Source organism: Hypomesus transpacificus, chromosome 2, assembly GCF_021917145.1.
Source record: "Hypomesus transpacificus isolate Combined female chromosome 2, fHypTra1, whole genome shotgun sequence".
NCBI lineage: Eukaryota > Metazoa > Chordata > Actinopteri > Osmeriformes > Osmeridae > Hypomesus > Hypomesus transpacificus.
The window spans coordinates 6107033-6129586 of NC_061061.1; the positions used below are offsets into that span (position 1 = coordinate 6107033).

The 22554-nt window shown below is 40.9% G+C and overlaps 1 protein-coding gene across 1 annotated transcript in view; it reads left to right on the forward strand.

Moving 5' to 3' along the window:
* Positions 1-3679: 3679 nt before the first annotated feature.
* LOC124475855 (eukaryotic translation initiation factor 3 subunit H) overlaps positions 3680-22554 on the forward strand; it is a 47422-nt gene continuing 28547 nt past the window's right edge. The window contains exon 1 of the mRNA XM_047032701.1: positions 3680-3858. Within this exon, the coding sequence (XP_046888657.1) occupies positions 3757-3858 (102 nt within the window). The 5' untranslated portion in view covers positions 3680-3756. The remainder of the gene's footprint in view (positions 3859-22554) is intronic.

The window sequence follows — 22554 nt, forward strand, 5'->3', positions numbered from 1 at the left end:
ATCTGAGTCTGATGCCCGTGACCAAGTAGAACAAGTCACAGAGAGCTTGGCTGCATACTCTGCCGTCACAGACGTACACATTAATGAGGTTGCCATAGTAAACCTCTCTTCAGTCCTGGAACGGCTGGATGCTGAGGAGCCTCAAATGGGACGGGGACGACCAACCATCCACATCCCGTTCGAGTCCATCGAAAACTATTTATTAAATGGTTTAAAAATAAAGGACAGAGCTGTTGTCGGCCACCAGAGTCAGGCAGAGTATGCAGCCAAGCTCTCTTCTTTGCGGGCAGAACATGAAAATGAAAATGCAATGTCCGCTCTGTTTTTTTTTTGATTATGGCATAACATGTGCAGTCTTGATGAAGAAAATGCAAATGCAAATAGGATGATTGATTACTAATTTTATTTATGAGTCAAATAATGCAGCCACATTCTTAAAATGAAAATGCATTTCTGGAAATGCATTTGAATTTGAATTGTGGTCACGATTTTGCAGCCACTTTCTGAAAATGAAAATGCATTTCTGGTAATGCATTTGAATTTGAATTGTGGTCACGATTTTGCAGCCACGTTCTTGAAAATGAAAATGCATTTCTGGAAATGCATTTTCATTTTCAAATTTTACATTTCAAATTGAATTTTGGTATCTATTTGCTGGGGCATATTTTGAAAATTAAATTTCAAATGTCTTTTTCGTTTTCATTTTAATTAAGTGAAAGAATGAGCAGTCTTAAGGAAGAAAATGAAAATGCAAATAGGATGATTGATTACTAATTTCATTTATGAGTCAAAAAATGCAGCCACATTTTTAAAATGAAAATGCATTTCTGGAAATGCATTTTCATTTGAATTTTGGTCACGATTTGCTTCCATAGTTAACTGCCACCTAGCAGTGGCTTGTGTATGCAATGCTTTTGGACCGGAATCGTTCAGTCATAGAGTTCAGTAAACTCCATACTGAGTTCAGTAAACTCCCCACCTCCATCAGAGACACGGACTGTCTCTCCACCTTCAAGAGAAGGCTCAAGACACACTTGTTCCGGGAGTACAATGGTACTTAGGAATGGTTTGCTGAACCCAACGCTAGTTTCCTCAAGGTTCACAATGACTCTTGCTTAGACTGTTGCTCTTGTTGGTTAGTGGTAGCTGATTTAAACTGTTGTATTCTTTTTCTAGTTAATCCTGTTTTTATTGCTTTCCTACAGGTACACCTGCACTTAGAGATTAATGTTGTGTAATTTTTAACTTGTTTAGCTACATGCTCTTATGGTTTCTTCCCTTTAGCACTATTTTTTGGTTGTTCACAATATGTACTTCTTGTTTTTGACTACCCGCAATGCTGTGGGGCTATCTTGTTGTTATTATCAGTGACCTATGCACTTTGTGAAGCTCTCTCTTGGAAGTCGCTTTGGATAAAAGCGTCTGCTAAATGAATTAATGTAAATGTAAATGTAAATGTAGTGCGTACTACGACTCCGAGTGCTTTATTATACATACAAACAGCAATCCGAACCACTTTTCCATGTCGATAAGAGCATTCAAATTTGAAAAAAGAATGGATGAAAAAGAAATCAAGAGACATTTAGAATAGATGAAAATGTGCGATTAATTGAGATTAATCGTGAGTTAAATATGACATTAATGCGATTAATCGTGATTAAATATTTTAATCGTTTGACAGCTCTAAAATACATTTCAGGTCTGCATCTACTAGTGCCATGAGAACTATTGAATTGAAACCTTTGTAGTTATAGTAATGAGATCCTGAATTTGGTGGCGTAAGGATGTTGACATGCTTGCCATCTAAGGCACCAATGCAATGTGGAAAGTTCCACCTCTCTTCAAATCTGGTGGAAATGTGTTTCCACTCCTCTTCTGTGGATGGCACTTTGAGTTAATCCTGTTGTAATGCCTTGTAAAGAGCCTCACAGGTCTCGACTACTATCCTGGAAATGCTGTGCCTACTAACCCGGAATGTGTATTCCAGAGAGTAGAAGGTCTGTCCTGTGGCCAAGGACCTCAATGTTATTGCCAGTCTATCCCCAACAGGTATTGCCTCCCTCATCACTGTGTCTTGCCTTCTTAATGATGGTTCCACCAGGCTCACCTGACGATTAAATGTGTTTTGTGCCATTCTTAACCAGTTTCTGTAACCAGGAGCATCTTCGTCAACCAGCTCCCTCAGTAGTTGGCTGTAACATCCCCTCTTCTTCCTGAGCAGCCATCTTCTGGTCCATGTCCTTTTTTCTGTTTTGCTGAGATGAATTAAATTGAAAGGTTACCAGATATATGCTATATATACACACACACGACATTTAAGCAAAAAAAAAAAAGAAAAGATGGGATGTATGTATGTATTTGTAATATCAATTAATTTATGTGATAAAACGGCAAATTATTTAAGTTTTGTGTTACTTTGGCACTTGTTCGTTTTTTCACAATGTATGCTTCATGTTTTGGCTGCTTGCAATGTTTCGGACTACCTCGTTGTTATGATCAGTGACCTATGCTCTTTTGTAAAGCTCTCTCTTGGAAGTCGCTTAATGTAATAAATGTAAATGTAAAGGTACTACCGCGCACTTGTGCACTTCGAGCACTGACTTTCAGTGCTTAGGGCGCTTCACTCACAAAACCAGCAGAATTCAGTGCACTGAAAGTACCCGGATGGCGCACTGCAAACGGTCCAAAAAAACAGTGTACAACGATGGACACTACTCGCCCTAAACAGGCGCCATCTTGGTTACGTAGCGGAAGAGGAGGAGCCCTTTCGGCAGCTTTTTCCACTTGGGGTGGAGAAGCGCGTTCATTTTGGCAAGTTTTGCGGGTGTCGCGTGCTGATTTGCGTCCGTCACTTCTGCCAAGTGTTTACATTTTACATTTACATTTAGCAGACGCTCTTATCCAGAGTGACTTACAGTAAATACAGGGACAAGGAAGTCGCTTTGGATAAAAGCGTCTGCTAAATGCATAAATGTAAATGTAAATGTGTTATAAGTGATACTTACTTAAGTAAAATTATTGTTGAAGAAGCCAAGACAACAGTGACAGCTGCAAACGTTTCAGCATCCATCTTTGTGGTGTGTCTCCATGGCAATAGATTTGCTCCTCTGATTGGCTGCTGCCAACTGTCCGTTGCCCTAATGCAGTGGTTCTCAACCCTGTCCTCAGGGACCCCCTGTCCTGCTCGTTTTAGATGTTTCCCTGCTCCAACACACCTGATTCAAATGCACGTTCGTTACCAGGCTTCTACAGAGCTAGATAACGACCCTTTTATTTGAATCAGGTGTGTTGGAGGAGGGAAACATCTAAAACATGCTTGAGAACCACTGCCCTAATGAGTTGCACAGTGTCTCATCTGGTTCCCCGTTGACGGCAACATTGCCCGGCAACATTGCTCAAAAGGTTGCCCCGTGTATCATCACCTTTAAATAACCATACTGATTTTTATATAATTGGAAAACCCTAGTTCTTATCCTCGATATGGTATAATAGTTCAAGTGTGTGATTTAAGATGAATATGTATGTAATATAACTATGCATATGACAACAATTTTGTGGCACCGAATGGAATAATTGCTCGAGCTGCTGGAAAGAGTCACGGCCAAATGATCTGTCTTTTATTAAGTGGAACCATCCACTCATCGTCCACACATTTGGCCGGCCAAAGAAAACCAACGCACTCATGAACCGGACGTTTCCATAGAGTTGGACGCTTCCCTTGCACACGTTCCTCTCTCATTTCTCGTGTGGTTCAGAATGGCTTCGCGAAAGGATTCCGGTGCTACTCCGACTGCCACAATGGTTTCAACGGGAAACACTTTGGACTCTCCCGTAAAGCAGATACAGATAGAAGGACTGGTGAGTAACAAATGTGAGGCGTCTGTTGTTAGCTTCCGAGGCCATTCCAAAGACATCTCGAAACGTGACGGCTCTGCATAATACAATAATGTTAGCCTAGCATCATGGCGGGCACTAAACGCCGTCCCGCCGGAGTGGATTGCTGAAATCCACTCTCTGTATTCAAAGATTGCGATATTGTGTAAACACTGCAGAATCAAGTAAGCACAGTTCTGCGCGAATTAGATTTTATTTGTGGTGGTAAGCTGGTAAGGGCTTTGCCCAAAACTAGCGTTGGGTCCTAGTAGCCAGTATCGTTTTGATGTGTGTAGATAGTGAATATTTTCAGCATTAATTTGAGCGCAAATAGTTTTTGGAGCTATATGTAATTTAAACATTACGTTGGATTCATTTGCCGAATGTATTTAACTAGGAATATTTTTATATTGATCTTAAATGTATCTGTTTTTCACACATTTGTGCGAGTGAAATTGAACAATTTACTCCATCGGGCTTTGTCAGACACGTGTTTTTTGTGTGTGACGTCACCACGCCGCCATTTTCCAGGTACAGCTAACCGTGCGTGTCCCAAGCCCCCACCCCTCGACTCTCGGTTTGAGGCAACAGCCCCGGTGGATGTAGGTGGTATTGCATTTCCGATTTTCAACCCGACTCGTCCGGTCGTTTTTATTCTATTAACTCCAGTCAACATATCTAAAACTCTCCCCCAATAATTTTTGTTCGGTTCTCGAACCTGGCTCATACTACAAGCTTTTTCATAGAAGAATGTTTCCTGATTTTTGCTAAGATTGAAACCAATCCGAAATGGGTAAACTAGCAGCCCATTTATTCGCTTACGTCAAGAAAAGTTGCCTGGAAACGTGCTCGCGGATACGAACAATGAACGAGCACAAAAGGTAGCATCAGCAAATCGCTGATTTATCTGAGCTGAATGAGAACAAGGAGAAAGGATTTGATAATCTACAGCTGCCTGCCTTTATTTTAGCACGTTTTACAAATGGTTGCACATACATGACGGTTGTTTGTAGAGTTAATTTCAGTTATTTTAAAGCAGATTTAACCATTTTGTAATGAACGCTATTATGCTCATGGCATGACAAACGTAATTATAGCCTAATATAATTAGTTATAATATCGTGGCATGTTACGGCGTCATTATATACAGGGTTCCCGCGGGGTCTTAAAAAGTCTTAAATTCGTAACTTTAAATTTAAGGCCTTAAAAAGTCTTAAAAACGTCCCTATTTTCATCCGAGGTCTTAAATTTCATTTTGTCAGGTCTTAAAAAGGTATTACCCTCGTTAATTTCCAGACACGCAGGCTGCAGAAAGTTATTACAAGGTAGCAAAAAAGTATTGAGTCGTAGCCTACAAAGCGAGTCTTTGCTACAAACAAAACCAGCAGAACGCTGCCCTCCAAACGTTGGTTTGGTGTGTTGTATTTCTTTCTGGAGGATAGCCGTACGCGGGGATAAAACTACAAATCCTGTGATAACTGCAATACCTGCATGCGAAATACGTCTGCGCTTCCTCAGAGTTTGTTAAAATTCGGCGACGTGTGGAAAATGGGAAAGTGTACTTTCAACGAGACATGAGTTGCATTCGACATGGACTGAATTCATGCAGCGGCACAGCCGGCTGCAGACGACGCCGGCGCTGCATGAAGTCGAACGCACCTATGGCTAGAGATCACAGCGATTTCCGCTGTTGGTTACAAGCACTACCCAGCTCCAGGCTCGCTGCAAACTTTGCCCCAAAAATATTAAATTTGGTTACTATTGTGATTGCTTTATCTGTAAATTAAATGTATGCTTCTTTTAATTTAAATGAATTCCATTCATAGAAATTACATGTTTTTTTCAGTCTTTTGATTTAAATATTTTTCGGGTAATGCGTTGTGTAGGTCTTAAATTTAAATCTCTATGGTCTTAAAATGTCTTAAAAAGGTCTTAAATTTGACTTACTGAAACCTGCAAGAACCCTGTATATATTGTTGACATGTTATTCTGAGGCAAAGACAAAGATTAATAAATCATGTCTGATAACGTCAATATTGTTATGGTCGTTATGTTGTTAGAACTTTAATTCAGTTAACACCACAACGATGGCATTAACAATAAGCTAGTAATAGTAAACAACACTCATCATCATTATAATAGTAACAAAGGTATATGCTTAATTTGCTTTGCCAAGCTTGAACAACGACGGAGCCAGATATTCAGGTTTACAGTTTAATTATCCGACACAATACATAAGCAGTTAAACTATAAACACGAAGCAAAAAGAACAACGTATAGGCCCTGCACGTATAATACTACAGTACTAATTGCATTGATTTTCGTAAAGTTCACATGTAGGCTATCTGCTTCTTGATCGGACTTATACCACATTCTGACAGTTTTCTGCAATGCCTTAGCTCCTAGCTCCAGCTCACAAGCTCGGGACTGGTTGTCGCAAAGTATGACATATACAGCTAGTTGCAAGCATGCACGAGTTTCGGAGATAGGAACAAGCTTCTGCGCAAGACCGGACGAGTCGGTCTGGAAAGATGGCGCGGTCCGTTAGGAGCTCTCGCTTGCCTCACTGCGCCACTGAGCACTTTTCACAGAAATGAATGGGGACGCCATCTTGGAAGACAGAAGTAGCTGTCTCTAGTTATATTAACTCTATGGCGTGTCCACTACAGTGGAGCGGCGCGGAGCGGCGGCTTCCAATTCATTTTCAATGAAACTGGGCGTTGACGCCCGCGTACTATCCCACAATGCCCTACACCAGCGTCAACGCCCGGTTTCATTGAAAATGAATTGGAAGCCGACGCTCCGCGCCACCTCTGCAAACGCCTTTGTTAACCGAGATTTGTTAAAACATTTGTTAACCGAGACCGTAGGCGAGGCGACAACGCGTTTGCTGACCTGTCAGAGTAAACATTTGGTTTCTTATATACTACAACAATACGTGGGAAGATCCCAATCAAACACGTTGAATCTGGAGCAAACGCCATGTTGTCAGAGCAATCAGCTGCACTTGCACTGGTGACGTCACTACATCTCCAAGGCAACATATCAACAACTGAACAGAACAACTCTCTGTATATATATGACCTCCCGAATGTTTGCAGAGGTAAATAAATGTTTTATTATATATATATATATATATAAGGGGTGGAACGGTACATGTATTCGTACCGAACCGTACGGTAGGGGCGTCACGGTTCTGCTCGTGAAATTAAACGGAGAATACACGGTATAAAAATTGATAAAACTCGCGTGCAAATTAATTAATGTAATGCGGAACTACTGTAAGATATTCGTGTTCTTTAGGGACAATCTGTAGCCCCGCCTTAGCTCTGAAACTGATTGGCGCCGCCACCTGTGTAGCCGAGCTGTGCCTGAGTGAGTCAGAGATAGCTAGCAGCAGCACTAAAGACGTAGCCTATGCAACGCTACTGCTAAATATGAATGTTCGTAGAGTAAGTATAGCGAAAAATAGCCTAAACTTTCCTAGACTTTTAGCTGCGGTACTAATGCTGAGGGCTCGCTGATATTGCTGTCTTACTAGAACGTGCATTTAGTCTAGCAGATGCTTTTATCCAGAGCGTAGTATCTGAGTTGTTGCTAACGTGTGCTGACGTTGTACACACCCAATACATTTCCAGGCCTCTCTAGTTTCTATTCTGCCACGAGCTTCTCAGCTAGGTGAGTGCTTGTGTGCTGCTCATACAGGGGCCGTGTCTGTAAAACTGACTCATTTCCCACTCAGTCAATAAAATGAGCAGTCACCGTGAGGTAGCTTTCGGTAGCACGAGAAGTCCAACCATCAGTCGTTAGTGAAACGGAGGGTGCAGCTGACAACTCGCGCTCCATCAACGTCCGTGTTTTGTTGTATATGTAAGGGACCAGGGCCGGCGTTGTTGCTACTGTATCCCTGCCTGTGTTTGTGCTGTTGCTCAGCTAGTAGCCTATCGTGTCCAGTGTTGTGCACGTTCATACCTCTCATGAACTCGTTCAAAGTTCAGTTCATACAAGTAAATATGAATCGTTCATAGTTCACCATTTAAATTCTGAACGCGTTCATAGTTCAGTTCATGTCATAGTTTTTTGCGGAAATTGCAAATTAAAGACTTGTTTTTTAACACAGGATGACCAGACGTCCTCTTTCACCTGGACATGTCGTCTTTTCAAGACCTAAAAATGCGTCCGGCAGGGATTCCAAAAACGTCTGGGAGTTCGTTTCGTTGGATGTTTGTTTTTCTTTGGGTCTTGACCACCATACCATATAACCTACATGTCTTTAACAAACTATTAATTACGCCCTTACAAGTTTTGACAAGTGTATCTCCCTTACGTCCCACCTTCTTGCGCGAGCAAGAAGTGTTGCCAGATGCACGATCATTATCCTCCAAATACGATAATTAAAATTTAAATTTAAATTGAGCCTTTGGTAGATACGATACTTTGGCATTTCCATTCTGGCAACACTGAGCACCTTACCGCCTCCACTAGTTGCATTTTTACAACAGCACATGACATCTGCAGCCGAAACGTAAATGTGTCTTTATTTTCTTATTTTAATATGTGGCTATATAAATAATGTATTATTTGTTATATTTATTGCTTTAATATATGGACAAGCCACATAAACAACCATTGAAAGCCACAGAAGCACTGGACTAAATTGCACAAGATTTGTTTACATTTGTATTTTGCAATTTTGTTAAGGTATAAAAAATTATCAAATAGCCTATGTCATTAGTGTCATTTCATTTGTGACATTTATGCATTCACATGGTCATGGTGCCTAGATCGTAAGTTCGAAATATTTCCGACGCTCCCAACCGAGTTAAATTTCCGAAACGGAACCTAGCCAGCTTTTTTTGCTTCCGTTACCTAGCAACCTAGCGTTGCTTGTTTGGTCTACATGTGTGTGGAATGAATCATGGGTAACGTAGTGCAAAGTCGAGTTAGTTAGTTTAGGTTAGTCTACATAGCAAACATTTTACGGGCACTGAGCAACTACATGGTGCAAGCATTCGTTTTAGACAGCGTCAGTCCTTAAGAGAAGGAAAACATTCCGTAACATTTTAGCTAGACCTCCGCCAATTCAATATTTGTCATTACGTTTCATTCAGTTGAGCGTTCTCATAAAAATGAACGTGTTCATGCACAACACTGATCGTGTCGTGGTGTAGGAGGACTGATCGACAAGCGCATCATACATTTAGCTAAGACTTGCACGTACAGTAGTTAGTCTGGAGCCCTGCTTCTGCATTTTTGTTTTGCTTTTCCCCCCATTGTACCAAACTCGTACCGAACGGTGATGTCTGAACCGCGGTACGAACCGAACCGTGACTTCAGTGTACTGTTCCACCCCTAATATTTATAGATATCTATATATGAGTAAAACTCAGCTGACTCCTCAAAATCGCTCATTTTGAAGATGACGTCAGAAGAGGGCAATAATAATCCGAAATGTAGCTGCAAGCAGCGAAGCGGGTTCCTCCGCAAAATGGCAAAATATTATAAAAATGTACATTGTAGAAGGTCAAGAGTTGGACAACAAGAGAGCAAAACTACTTCATGTTGGGCCAACTACAATAGGCTGAATGGGGATTTGAACTCATGAGCATAAGGTTACAAGGCAGCCTCTCTATCCTCTCTGCTACACACCAACTGTTGAGAATGTAAGAGTAGAAAGGGCAAATTATAAGCTTTGGTCAGCTTTGGGGCAAAGGTTAAGAAGCGGTTGACATTTCAGTGGAATTGCATGAAGTCAAAACAATGTACCCCCGGGACGCAGTCTCACTTTCCACAAATAACAAAAATAATCGGAGCATCTGGCTAAAAGCACAATTCCCACATCTCCTGAAGGCTGCCCTCCTCAACATTTTTGGTGTCGACCGAACTGTAAAATTGTGAACTTATAAACATGACGCGACCAAAACATGGCTGCCACCTAAGCCTATGCGGTCTCCCTGGCGCATAGGCTTATTACAAAGACTCTAACGAGCCAAATCAAAATTCTGAACTGACAGGTCTGTGGGGAATCGCTTGTTCTCCTAAAAGCTGCCCTCCTCTACCTTTTTGATGAATTCGCAGAGATGCTACATGATTCACTAATTACTCAGAGGGAAAAGCTAGCTACTTTTCGAGTTCGGTTTTCCGTCACTTCAAACTCACGATCTAAAGGTCTCAAAGTGCTCAAATCTTCACCATATTTCAAGAGTAGTGTACTTTCACGAACCCAATCATTGATTCTAGCTTAAAATGTGTAAAAATAGGACTTACCGAACGTGGCTGCCTCCAACACGGCAATCAGGCAATTCCAGTTGAAAACAATGGCCGAAAAAGAATTTATATTCGTAACGGCGAGCTGCGATTGGAAGCGAAATGAAACAGGAGCTAAAGACCAAGGGTGAGGGCTTGGTCAGCACACCATTTCCAGAAAGGATGTGTGTGCGTCTCGCCAAGCTCGCGCGTGTCAAGTAGATTGACCACCTGTCCCTCTTGGCGCTGTATCGCACAGCATTTTCAATATGCGACGTGCGGGACAAGGGGTGCAAATGATGTGCGACAAAACGCAAAGCAGGACGGGTGGTCACCCTAGTGTCAAGGGGCAGGATGAGTCTGAGAATTTGGACCGCACGCACTGTGGAGCATTTCACTTGAATTCAATCATATATTGACATACCAAGGTGAAATTGTTTATGGTACTTCAGAGTGATGTCGTCTTGAACCCTATTAGGTTTGAAAAACAGTCAAAATAATATTTGATTTATTAACACAGATATTGAGGCAATGTGGACATTTACATAAATACACTTCTTTCAGCCATTTTGTATTGCATTTCTTATTCCATGTCACCTTATGTAAGGACATATATTCTACACATCTTCACTAATTTCAAGTCGATTAGATTTATGGTTCTTGAGGAGAAGGGTTTTGAAGGTTGTACCAAATTTGGACAGTACAAGAAAATTCAAGTCTGACAATATGGGTCATTGAGGCTTTTCTGTTCCCCATGAGAAATAACGCATGTATACAAATTTTCAGGCATTTTGGAGTAACAGGGCGCTGGGGAAATCACTTAGACTTTGGGCGTGTTTTGTAGCGTCACCTATGGGCGCACATGGGCCACTAGCTGTCTGGGAGTAATGAGTGACCTGTTGTATCATTGGGCCAAATTGGAAAAAATCGGGTCCAGGACTTTTTGAGCTATTGGGCCATTTAGCGGAGAAATATAATTATAAGAATAATAATACAAACAAAAACAATAAGTTTCCGCCTACCGGAGGAACCCTAATTGGACCGCGGACCGGCGATGACGTCAATAAGCCGCTGGCATGACTACCCGTTAGCCAATCAGAGCGCTCTTACTGTCGTTGCCATAAAATAATGGTCTATAAGAAACCTTTTTTACCACCTGAAGCAAAATCACTCGTTGGAACATGCAGAAAGTGTGAGTTTGCGCCAAGGTAAGCTAATTTAAATTGTCAACAAATGCTTTGGCCTACATAGACCCACTGACGGTAGATAAGTAAGTAAGTAAGACTTTATTTAAATAGCACATTTCATACAGGAATTGCAGCTCAAGGTGCTTTACTTAAAATCAACAAAAACAATAATACAAGTGATAATAGATCTAAAACATATAACAAACCAGACTAGCCGCACTCTATCTGCGGTCTCTCGAATCCGTCTTGGATCCGAGCTGCCACTTGCAGTTTCCACACACATAACAACCCAGACAAGCCGCACTCTATCTGCGGTCTCTCGAATCCATCTTAGATCCGAGCACTTGCAGTTTCCAACCATATAACAAAACAAATGCACTCTTGCACAGTCTTTGTGGTTTCTCAAAAAATAAAATAATAATAATAAAAACTACAGAATAACAAAATACAATAACTCAACAAAATTGATCAAATGTAACACATAAGCAATAGTGCAAGTCAAACACAAGCCGCAATCTTTGCGGGAATACAAAGCAAATCTATAAAAACAATAATATAACTTCTACCAGTTGTAAGGCCCTTCTGAGATAAAAATTTGTTAAATGCTTTGGTAAAAAGTAGGGCTGGGCGGTATGACGGTATATACCGTGCGACGGTAGAAATGTGTCTACTGGGAGAGATTTGGCTATACCGTTTCAACCGCGGTATACTTTATACTATATTTTTGTATTACACGTGTCAATTAAATGGTTGCTGTATTGTATATAAGCCATCATATAAATCGCATTCTTGCGATATTTAGAATTGTAGTTTAACTTCTATTTGATTAGCTATTTTCGTTTGACCTGATGCACATTTGCGTTGGTCTGACGGAATTTTCGATTGGAGGAGATTGGTGGAGTGTATTTTGTCTAAGCGGACCACATTCATGCCGATGCTAATTAATTATATATTTGATGTCCCATTCTGCAGGTAACCAATTCAATTTGTTGTTCAAGTTTTATGTCTCGCGCTGTAAAATTCTTGTTGTAAAATTACACTGGTGGCGTTGCTAGCATTCTTGATCTAGGACAGGGGTCGGCAACCCAAAATGTTGAAAGAGCCATATTAGACCAAAAAAAACAAAAAACAATTCTGTCTGGAGCCGCAAACAAATTAAAAGCCTAATATAAGCCTTATAATGAAGGCAACACATGCTCTACGTGTCTATATTAGCTATATTAGCCTATTATCAAAATGATAAGTAGGCTACAAATACATAATGAGCATTCATTAAAAAAGCTAGCTAGCTTCTGTTACCTAGCAACCTAGCATAACACTCGTAGCAATCCTACTTCCTGCTAGTGTTACTCGTTAGCCTCCTCATTGTAAAATTTGAAGCCATATAATAAAGTTTCCATAGTCGATAAGATAGATAGGTACTTTATTAACCCCCGAACGCAAATTATTGTCCAGGTAGACAGATAGCTAGAAAGTTCGTGCAGTCCAGAAAATCTTTAATCGATAAGTTGGATATTGTAGCTACAGTAGTTTGAGTCTTTTGTTTTTAACTCAAGTGTTGTCTCATGTGAGGCAGTTGTTTTTGTTTGTAATAAATAAATAATAGTGTGATGATGTACGGCAGGGGTGTCGAACTCCGGTCCTCGAGGGCCGCTGTCCTGCATGTTTTAGATGTTTCCCTGCTCCAACACACCTGATTCAATTAAAAGGGTTGTTATAACGACCATTCATTCGAATCAGGTGAGCTGGATCAGGGAAACATCTAAAACATGCAGGACAGCGGCCCTCGAGGACCGGAGTTCGACACCCCTGATGTACGGTATGGTTATTTTGTACAATTTCTTAATTGAATTTACAGAACAATTACTATACCGTGATATATACCGTAACCGTGATATAAAATTACTCATACCGTGATAAAAGATTTTGGCCATATCGCCCACCCCTAGTAAAAAGGTAGGTTTTAAGCTATCTTTTTAAAATGTCTAGCGTATTTGCTTCTCTGATATTTATGGGTAATTTGTTCCATAGTTTTGGGGCGTAATTGGCAAAGGCAGCATCACCAATCTTCTTGTGGCTGCTTCCGGTCTTCTAATAGGCCTGCATTTGATGATCGCAGTGTTCTAGCTGGTGTGTAGTTTATAAGAGAGTTAGCAATATAGCTAGGTCCTTGTCCGTGTAGAGCTTTGTATGTGAGGAATAGGACCTTAAAGTAAATTCTGAAGGTAACAGGGAGCCAGTGTAAAGTAGCTAGGACAGGAATAATTGTTCTCTCCTTTTAGTTTTGGTTAATAATCTAGCTGCAGAATTTTGAATGAGCTGTAGTCTTTCAGTGTTTTTTTTGGGAAGACCAGCGAAAAGTGCGTTACAGTAGTCCAGCCGGCTGGATATAAAAGCATGAATTAACTTCTCTGCATCATTTTGGTTTATGAATGGTCGTACCTTTGCTATATTCCTCAGGTGAAAGAAAGCTGTTTTGGTCACTTTATTAATGTGGGAGTTGAATTCAAATCTGAGTCCAGGATTACACAGGAGACTTGTCCCCTCTTAGCCAGGGGGTTAAACTTCCTAGATTCTTAGTAAGCATCTCTCTTTTGGATTTGGGGCCACATAGTAGGACTTCAGTTTTGTCTTCATTTAATTTAAGAAAGTTATCATTCATCCATTTGTTTATTGCCAACAGGCAGCTGGTAATGGAATTGTTGGCCGTTGCATCGTTGGGTTCAGTGGATATATATAGTTGTGTGTCGTCCGCATAGCTATGGAAATTCATGTTATGTTCTCTGATTATGTCACCGAGTGGTAACATATAAAGAGAAAAAAGTAATGGACCTAGGCAGCTTCCTTGAGCAACCCCGTAGCAGTTCTCATGTTTCTTAGACCTATGGTCTCCTAAACTAACATAAAACTTCCTTCCTGTGATAGATGATTTCATCCAATTCAATACACTATCCGTGAACCCAATAAGCTTTTCCAGTGTATTGATTAGGATGTTGTGATCAATGGTATCAAATGCTGCACTGAGATCTAAAAGGATAAGGATAGAGACTTTATTTGCATCAGAGTTTAGTCCGAGGTCGCTATTTACTTTGATGAGAGCAGTTTCAGTACTGTGATATTTCCTGAAACCTGACTGCGAGACTTCCATAAAGTTATTTTCTTCAAGAAAATAATTTAGTTGGACTGAAACTCTTTTCCAGTACTTAACTAATAAATGGAAGGTTTGATATTGGTCTGTAATTTGCAAGTAGACTGTTATCCAATTTGGGTTTCTTTAATAGGGGCTTAACAACAGCTGTTTTGAAGGCATCTGGGAAGACGCCAGTTCTAAGGGATGTGTTTATAATCTCTTGCACCGGACCTGAGACACTATCAAAACTCGCTTAAAGAATGTTGTGGGTATAGGTTCAATATCTGAGGTTGTGGAGTTAGATTCACTGACAATTTTTGAAAGTTCACTAAGTGTGATACAGGTAAATGTGCTCATGGTTATGTTGCAGAATCTACTGATGTCAGTGATCTAGTGACACGTAGTAATAATAGTTCAGAGAATTCTTGTATGAATATTGGCGAGTGCTTGGGTGGCCGATATATAATGACAAAAAGTATTGATTCGGATTGGAACTCTATAGCAAGATTTTCATATGAGGTGAATTCACCTAGCTCAGTGATTTTGAACAATAGTTCAGAAGAGAAAATAGCTGCGACTCCTCCACCTTTTTTGGATTTCCTAGAAACTTGGTGGAAGCTGTAATCTGGCGGACACTTCTATCAAAGTTGCTGTTGCCGTGTCGTTGTTTAGCCAGGTTTCTGTTAAACATATGCAGTCTAATTTGTTTTCTTTGACCAGATCATTAACTACAAATGTTTTGTTATTTAGTGATCTAACATTTAGAAGGGCCAGTTTCATCTGTGACGTATTAACAGATAAAACGGGGGTTGATAAATCTGTTTGAAGAATATGGATAGTTCTGTGACTTCTAGTTTCAGGTTTGTAACCATGCATTTTACCATGCCATTTTCTGTTTGTGATGATGACTGGTATGTCTAATGAAATAGCATGGTGGCTGTCCTAGCGTAGCTTTGCTTTGGGAAAGTCTATGTCAATGAGCTGTTCCATCACAAGGGAATTCATCCGGGGGGTGCAGATCTGTGCAAGGCCCATGTCCTTGCAGGAGGCTGTTTGGGATGTGTCAGTTAGCTTAGACACAACAGGGATAGGGGGAGCAACTTGATTTGTGGTCAGGAGCACGTGACTGATGTTTGCTGTTAGTAGTCGAGATCCTCTACGGTTTGGGTGGAGTCCGTCAGCTTGAAAACGGTCTGCACAGTTCCAGAACACATTGAAATTATCGATAAATCTCAGTCTGTGTGCCAGACAGATGCCAACCATGTGTTGAAAGATAGTAGTCGACTGAAGGCTTCTTCTCCTCTTCGAAAGCATGCAATTGGTCCACTGATGAATACATCTTGATATCTGTTGAGTGTGTTCAGTAGCTGGGTGACATGTTTTATCTGTGATAAGATAAAAAAACAAATTCAAAGTAACTTTCACATAATGCAAATTCAAATTCAAAGCAACACACTTGATGGCTGGAGCCCTCAATACTTAATAGGATGCACTACAACACTTAATGTGTAGTACTTTGTATTCACAACAAGTCAAAGCAAATAACATTCAATAACATCCAACATTCAAGACTGTCGTGTGTGTGTGTCTGTGTCACATCAGTAGGGTAGGTGAGAGGGTGTGGTGTGTTACTTGGGAGACATGAGTGGCAGGTTTTTCTTAATGAACAAAAGCATTTCTACTTTCTCGCATGCAATCCTGTTTTGCTTTTCATCCATCACATGCCCAGCAGCAGAAAACAGACGCTCGCTATCCACACTAGTAGGAGGGGCTGACGGGTATTTCCGCGCAGTTTGGGCCAGTATTGGAAAGCGACTCTTATTTATTTTCCAATATTCCAACGGGCTTTTGTCTCGTGAAAGAAGACATTCTGCGAGGTATCCCTGCAGCTATAAAATAAACTATAAAGAACACGTTTTGTTTAATACGTCTACAAATTCACATCTACTGTTAACAACTATAGCCTACTTTGTTGTTCATAGGCATATTCTCAAGTAAAATAAAAACACAGCTACCTAAAAAAAAAAAAAAAAAACGTAGCCTACCTCTGTTTGTACCGGACTGCCCTCCTGTTCCTGTGTCATGCTGTCGTTCTCATTCACGATCTCGTCATACATTTCCATTAACAAGCTTCTTTCTCTTCGGGGAAGCTTTTCTGGTGTTTCCTAGTTTCCGTCATTCAAGTTCTCCCTGCATTGGACGTTCTGTTCCACTTTCTGCCGAAACATTTCCACAGCTGACACTTACGCCTGGATCAAAGTAGCGGTCCTTGTACAGGGTTCAACATTAAAAAAAAAATTGCGACTGGCCCCACGGGCCAGTGGGTTTGAAACTTACTGGCCCCAAGGCCATTTTTTACTGGCCCCCCCTCCAAAAGTTATCATTGTTACAACAAAACCAAAGACTTATAAGTTATGTTATTCTGGTAACATGTTTAACCATTTATTAAACACATCCTGGATATAAAAAGAACAAAAATGAAATCACATTTCTAGTGATAAAAAATAATAAGGTAATAGTCTGCCAAACACTTGACTTTTAACCTAAAAAATGACGTGCTCTCTTCCCTGCTGACAGCCATCTCTGCACGGCTGTCTGGCTGAAACTGAAACCTCTGGTCCCTCAATGCTAATTTATAAAAGCTTCCATTGCATTTCATCAGTATGATACTAAGTACCCAAGTCGACACCATTCTTCTGCTGCAGTTCAATAGCCCGGGGGAACAAGGCGAACGTCTGTCCGTCTTATTTACGTGATATGCCGTTGTTATAAGTCGTGCAATAACATGATGGGCATCTGCATTTCAATTCCTAACCAGCATGGTCAACAGCCTGGAAGATGGATTGTCAACCATTCGCTTAACTGTCACGCAAACCAGGTGCTGTCTGCTAGCATTGGCTGGTCAGGGATTGTGTTCGAAAATTGTCGGTGCCTGTGTAAAAAAGATCCACCTTCGTCTGCTTTTGAGACGGGAACATACGCATCTTACACAGTGTCACAGTGCATCTTAGCTCCATAAAAAAAGTTGCTTCCGTTTGAACTCATAGCTCTACTTTGCTTTCATCTTCACTTTTGTCTCGCGCCAGTTGTTGTATAAAAAAAATTTATCGAGATTAGAGAATTACAATTTGACAACCACTCGTCACTTACTCAACTCTTGATTTGCCAAATGTGCGCCCCATGAGCTGCAAAAGTTATTTATGCATTTAGCAGATAGCAAAACATATAAAGGATGTAAACTTTTACGATGCAAATTCTTATTTTTTCAATCAATAATTTGCAGTGGCCCGATCGGGCCAGTGAGTTGCTATTTAACTGTCCCGACTTTACTTTATACTGGCCCCGGGCCATTGGGCCATTGCTTATGTCGAACCCTGTTGTATCGTGGGTCAAGTATTGCTGAAAAGCAATACAGGGGCTCTGAACTGAGGTCATTGAAACACCTGTTTACCGCCTCCAGTAGTGTCTGCTTAGAAGTTTTGAGTCCGTGGTCTGATGTCTCTTTCCTCAACAGTCGTTTCAAAGCTTCTACTGAAGGGATTACTTCGGCTGTTGTGGCTGTAGCAGAGCACATGTCTCTGGTCAACTGTTCAAATGGTTCGAGTAGGGTCACCATGTTCTCCATCAGAGTCCACTGATTGAGGGTCAGAGATGCGTGATCGACTCCATATGCCGCTATTGCCCATTTCTGTTCGATCAAAGACTGCAACATAGAAAACGTGCTGTTCCAGCAGGTTGACACGTCTTGTTTGAGCATATTTGTTTTCATTCCTAATTGGGTTTGCATTTCCTTGACTCGGCAGGTGGCAACATTTGCGTGCTTAAAGTAGCCAACTATCTTTATACCGATAGCAACACAATCAGAGATGCTTCGCTGGCTAAACACGCCCTCGTTCACAATAAGCTGCAAAGTGTGTGCCACGCAACCCAAGCTAGCAACACCACTCTCCCCCATAGCCTTTGCCATATTACGTGCATTATCCCTGATCACAACATGCACATTCTCCTTGGTCAAGTGCCACTGTTCAAGCATATTTTCAAAAGCACCAGAGATTGCCGCTGCAGTGTGAGAGCCAGGGAATTCTTGTGCATGATCATCAAGCGTCATGAATGCAATTATTTTGTCGTTGATTTGTTTCGCTTTGGGGCTATCTTTGACAAATGTTTTAACTTTCTCAAATGCCTCTGGTATTGAAGTGACTGTAGCATTACCTCCTGCAGGTTTAGTTTTCTTGGTTATGGTAGCGGCTTAATATTCTTTGAACACGTCTTGGCTATTATGACATTTGAGATGGCTGATAAGGTTAGTGGTGTTGAAGCTCTTTGCCTTATTTCCTCCTCGTTGAACCTCCAAACATTTATTGCACACAGCAATTCTAGAATCATCTTTTAAGATCGTGAAGTAGTTCCACACCGCTGACATGATTACTTCCAGGACTGCAGCATGCTCAAAAAGTTTAGTGTAGCCAGGCAACGGGCCTGTGCGTAACAAGCTACGCCGGAAAGAATAATTGGAGGGAAATTTGACCTTAAAGACATCGGCTTAAATTATCGGCCAAAATGATGATATCGGTATAATAATAATTTATTTTTTACATTTATCGGCCGCTAATATATCGGCCGCCGACATATCGTGCATCTCTATTTTCGCTTGCAAGATCTCATTCGATGGTTAATTTCCATTAAGCCTACTGCCAGCAGGCACATTTAAATAAATGTGATCTGATTGATTGGGGTAATGAGGCACTTAAGATGACACTATACATTTTCCGAACTCTTATGCATTTAGCTTATTGGATTTTTTTTTTGCCAAGCTGCCTGTCTGCTCTACTAACGGTGGCGGTGTTTGACCTAGCCATGAAAAAATGCTTTTTATTCATTTTTTACTCATTTTAATAGTTTGCTCGGATGGTGAAAAAAAAAATATATATATATATCACCGCTCTCTCTTTCGTCTTTTCCGCCATCATACTGTTAGAAAATCACGGTTTTGGTGATGGACCTTTCCCGGCTTTTGAAGTAGGACGTGCACGTGCACTTGCCCTTATGAGTTTAGCCTGATTGATATTAACCACATGTTTTGGATTCGGATCAGTCGTTGACGAATACTATATATTATATATATGATATTTGCTGTTCACAATTAGCTCGCTAATGTTAACGGGCTAAAGGGACAATTGATTAACTTGGCTTCAACCCTTACGACGAATCGGGCCCAGGACAGGTCTTCGGGCCAGGGCTTGAGACAAGGGCTCCGTCCCCTTGGCAAGGGATATTCTTTTTTTTTTTTCTGTTGCAGGGCTCTACACTAACCACTGGTGGCACTTGCGCTACTAACTTTTTCAGTTACTGGTGCAAAACATGATTTGGTCGCACAAATGATTTATAGTAAGCCGCTCTGGATAATTATGAACAATAATGAACCTGTATTAATATTGTGCACCTTAAAGGTCCCATGGTATGAAAATGTCACTTTATGAGGTTATTTAACATTAACATGAGTTCTCCCAGCCTGCCTTCCCCCAGTGGCTAGAAATTTCGATAGGTGTAAACCAAGCCCAGGGTAATTTTCTCCACCTTTGAGAAAATTAAAGCGTAAATTCTCAGATCTGAAAATCTTCCCCTTTTATTGTCTAAAGGGTAAAGGTTACCTCCCTTTTCTCTGCTTTGCCAGCACAGAGAATTTGGCCCACCAATGAGAAAATGAGCTACGACCGTGCAAGGGCGAAATTGTTTTTTCCTTGAGACATCATGGCTTGCAATGGCAGTTAGCCCCACCTCTCTCCTCCTCATAGCATTTAAAGCTACAGACACAGAAATGGCACGTGTTAAGGAAAGCTCATTGTGGGACTGCTCGTAGTGGCTGTAATTCTACACCAAGGCTGAATCTCGGGAATGAGACTTCAGATACAGTATTAGGGGACCACCAAGGCCTATGTAAATCCAAAAGCATCCAAAAACGGCATGCCATGGGACCTTCAATTACTTGCCATCTTTTAAACCACATGCCTTGTTTTTATAAAGGATTCATTGATTGCAAAACCGATTTTACTTTGTCATAGTCCAATAATTACAGTTCGGTGGGTAAAATGGACATACAGTGAACCTCAAAGTCCATCGACACCTTTTTCCTATGCAAATCTCAAAAGGAAAAAATTAAGTTGTAAAACGGTAGGTTTTGAAAAAGCCTGAAGTCAGTCCGTGGCCCGCCTTTTTTGGTTCTGGTCTGTATCTTTGTCACGCCCCAAAATGTACATCCAGACCAGCCCACTCACTGGTGTTCTTGCCCAGTCCGAGGTAGCGTAGGTCTCCGATACTAGTTCAGCTGCGCGCTGCTCTGTGTAGGTACTTATAAGGAATCATAAAGAACGTTTTGAAGTTTAACAAGGATATAAAAAATGGACCACGGTTGTAAATGCTGTGTTCCAGGCTGTACAGGGAATGCTAACACTTATCATAGTCTTCCTAAGGAGCCAAACATTCGACAGGCATGGCTGCTGTTTGTCAAAAGCAGCTTGCACACTGCCCCAACAAATGCCAACATTCTACAACAAACGCCAACAAACACCAACAGTTGGGTCAGTGTGGGCCAGCAGTTTGTGTTTGTTGGTCATTGTCGGGTATTGTCGGAAGAGTTCAACATGTCCAGTCGAATCGGGTGAAGTTGCTGAATGTCTGACCAATGTACAGCGATTTCCAACTAACTCCAATATTCTGACAGCTCGTTACCTTGACAACTAGGCTGAACCATGGCTGGTTTCTGGACCCAAAAAAGCGAGGATGTACTCCTGGAGTGATGGGAAGAGAGAACCCATCTGTACGACGTTAGGAGTCAGGCATACTCCAACCGAGACAGTAAAAATGCATCAATGAGAAACATCGCAACTAGCTAGCTAACTAGTTGTACCATATTAATCTGTTAACAAGATAACCTATTTACATTTAGTCTAGGGATGGGACTTAACAGGAGTTTTCATGTTCGACATTTAATTACGTTATTGAACAATTAATCAATTTATTAATTTATTTGCTAAGGCATGACGTCACTCTCCCCCCCCCCCCCCCACAGCGCATTATGTCACCAGACGGATTTTAACAGGTTGCGATTGCAACGCATCACTGCCTGGCTGCTGCATAGACTTAATTTATAAATAATAATAACATTGGAAAATAATTTTTTAAAGAATTATTTAACAATTTAGTTATAACTTGGCCCATGCTACTTAACGTAAAACTGAGTGACTGGACACAAATACACAAGAATAATAACAAAACATGTCTTAATGCCATATTAAATTATTGTTTTAAACTGACAGTCGTGGCAACTTATTAGCAAGATGTAGGCTATAGCTACTAGGGATGGGCATAATAATCGACGATCGATTATCGATCATTAAGAATTTCGTCTATGACATTATTTGTTCATCGATAAAACTAATGCGTGTTCTGTTGCGTAGTGTGAGTCTTGAAGGAATGCAATGGATTTCGCTATGTGGCAGCAATTAAACATTTTACCAAACAAAGCCAATGTTTGGAAAAAAACGCCACAAGCCTACTCAGTTACCGGCGAGTTTCCATGTGTTTCAAAGGAAACATGAAGAGATCACGGCCAAGTGTAGCGTGAGACCATTTTGATTTAAAAATTACTGCAAAGCTGAGTATAAATACAACTCCTCCACGACTCAAATGATGTACCACTTGAAGAACGTACATCCAACCCTGGTTAGTGGCGGTGCATTCTGCTCTCGGTGTTAGCACGGAGGTGCTGCGATGCACAATGAGCAGAGAAAATTACCCAACGGATCTGCAAGTCCATCGAGATGGATATGCTACCCTTAAGTATTGTTGAGGGCGAAGGTTTTTATGAAGCTTTGTTAATTGGCCGAAAAAAAAAAACGAGGGTCAGTTGTGTTTGAGCACCGGCTTCTAGCTGTCGGCTCCGCTTCTAGGAGTTACAGAAATAGTTGTTCATCTTGTAATAGCTACATATCTCAATGCGGAAACACCGTTTTTTCAATTTTCACTGCATTTTAATATAGCCTATAAATAGTTAATTTAAATATAAAAATGTTAATGATTGATCGAAAATCGATCGTTAATTCTCCCGACGATCGATGA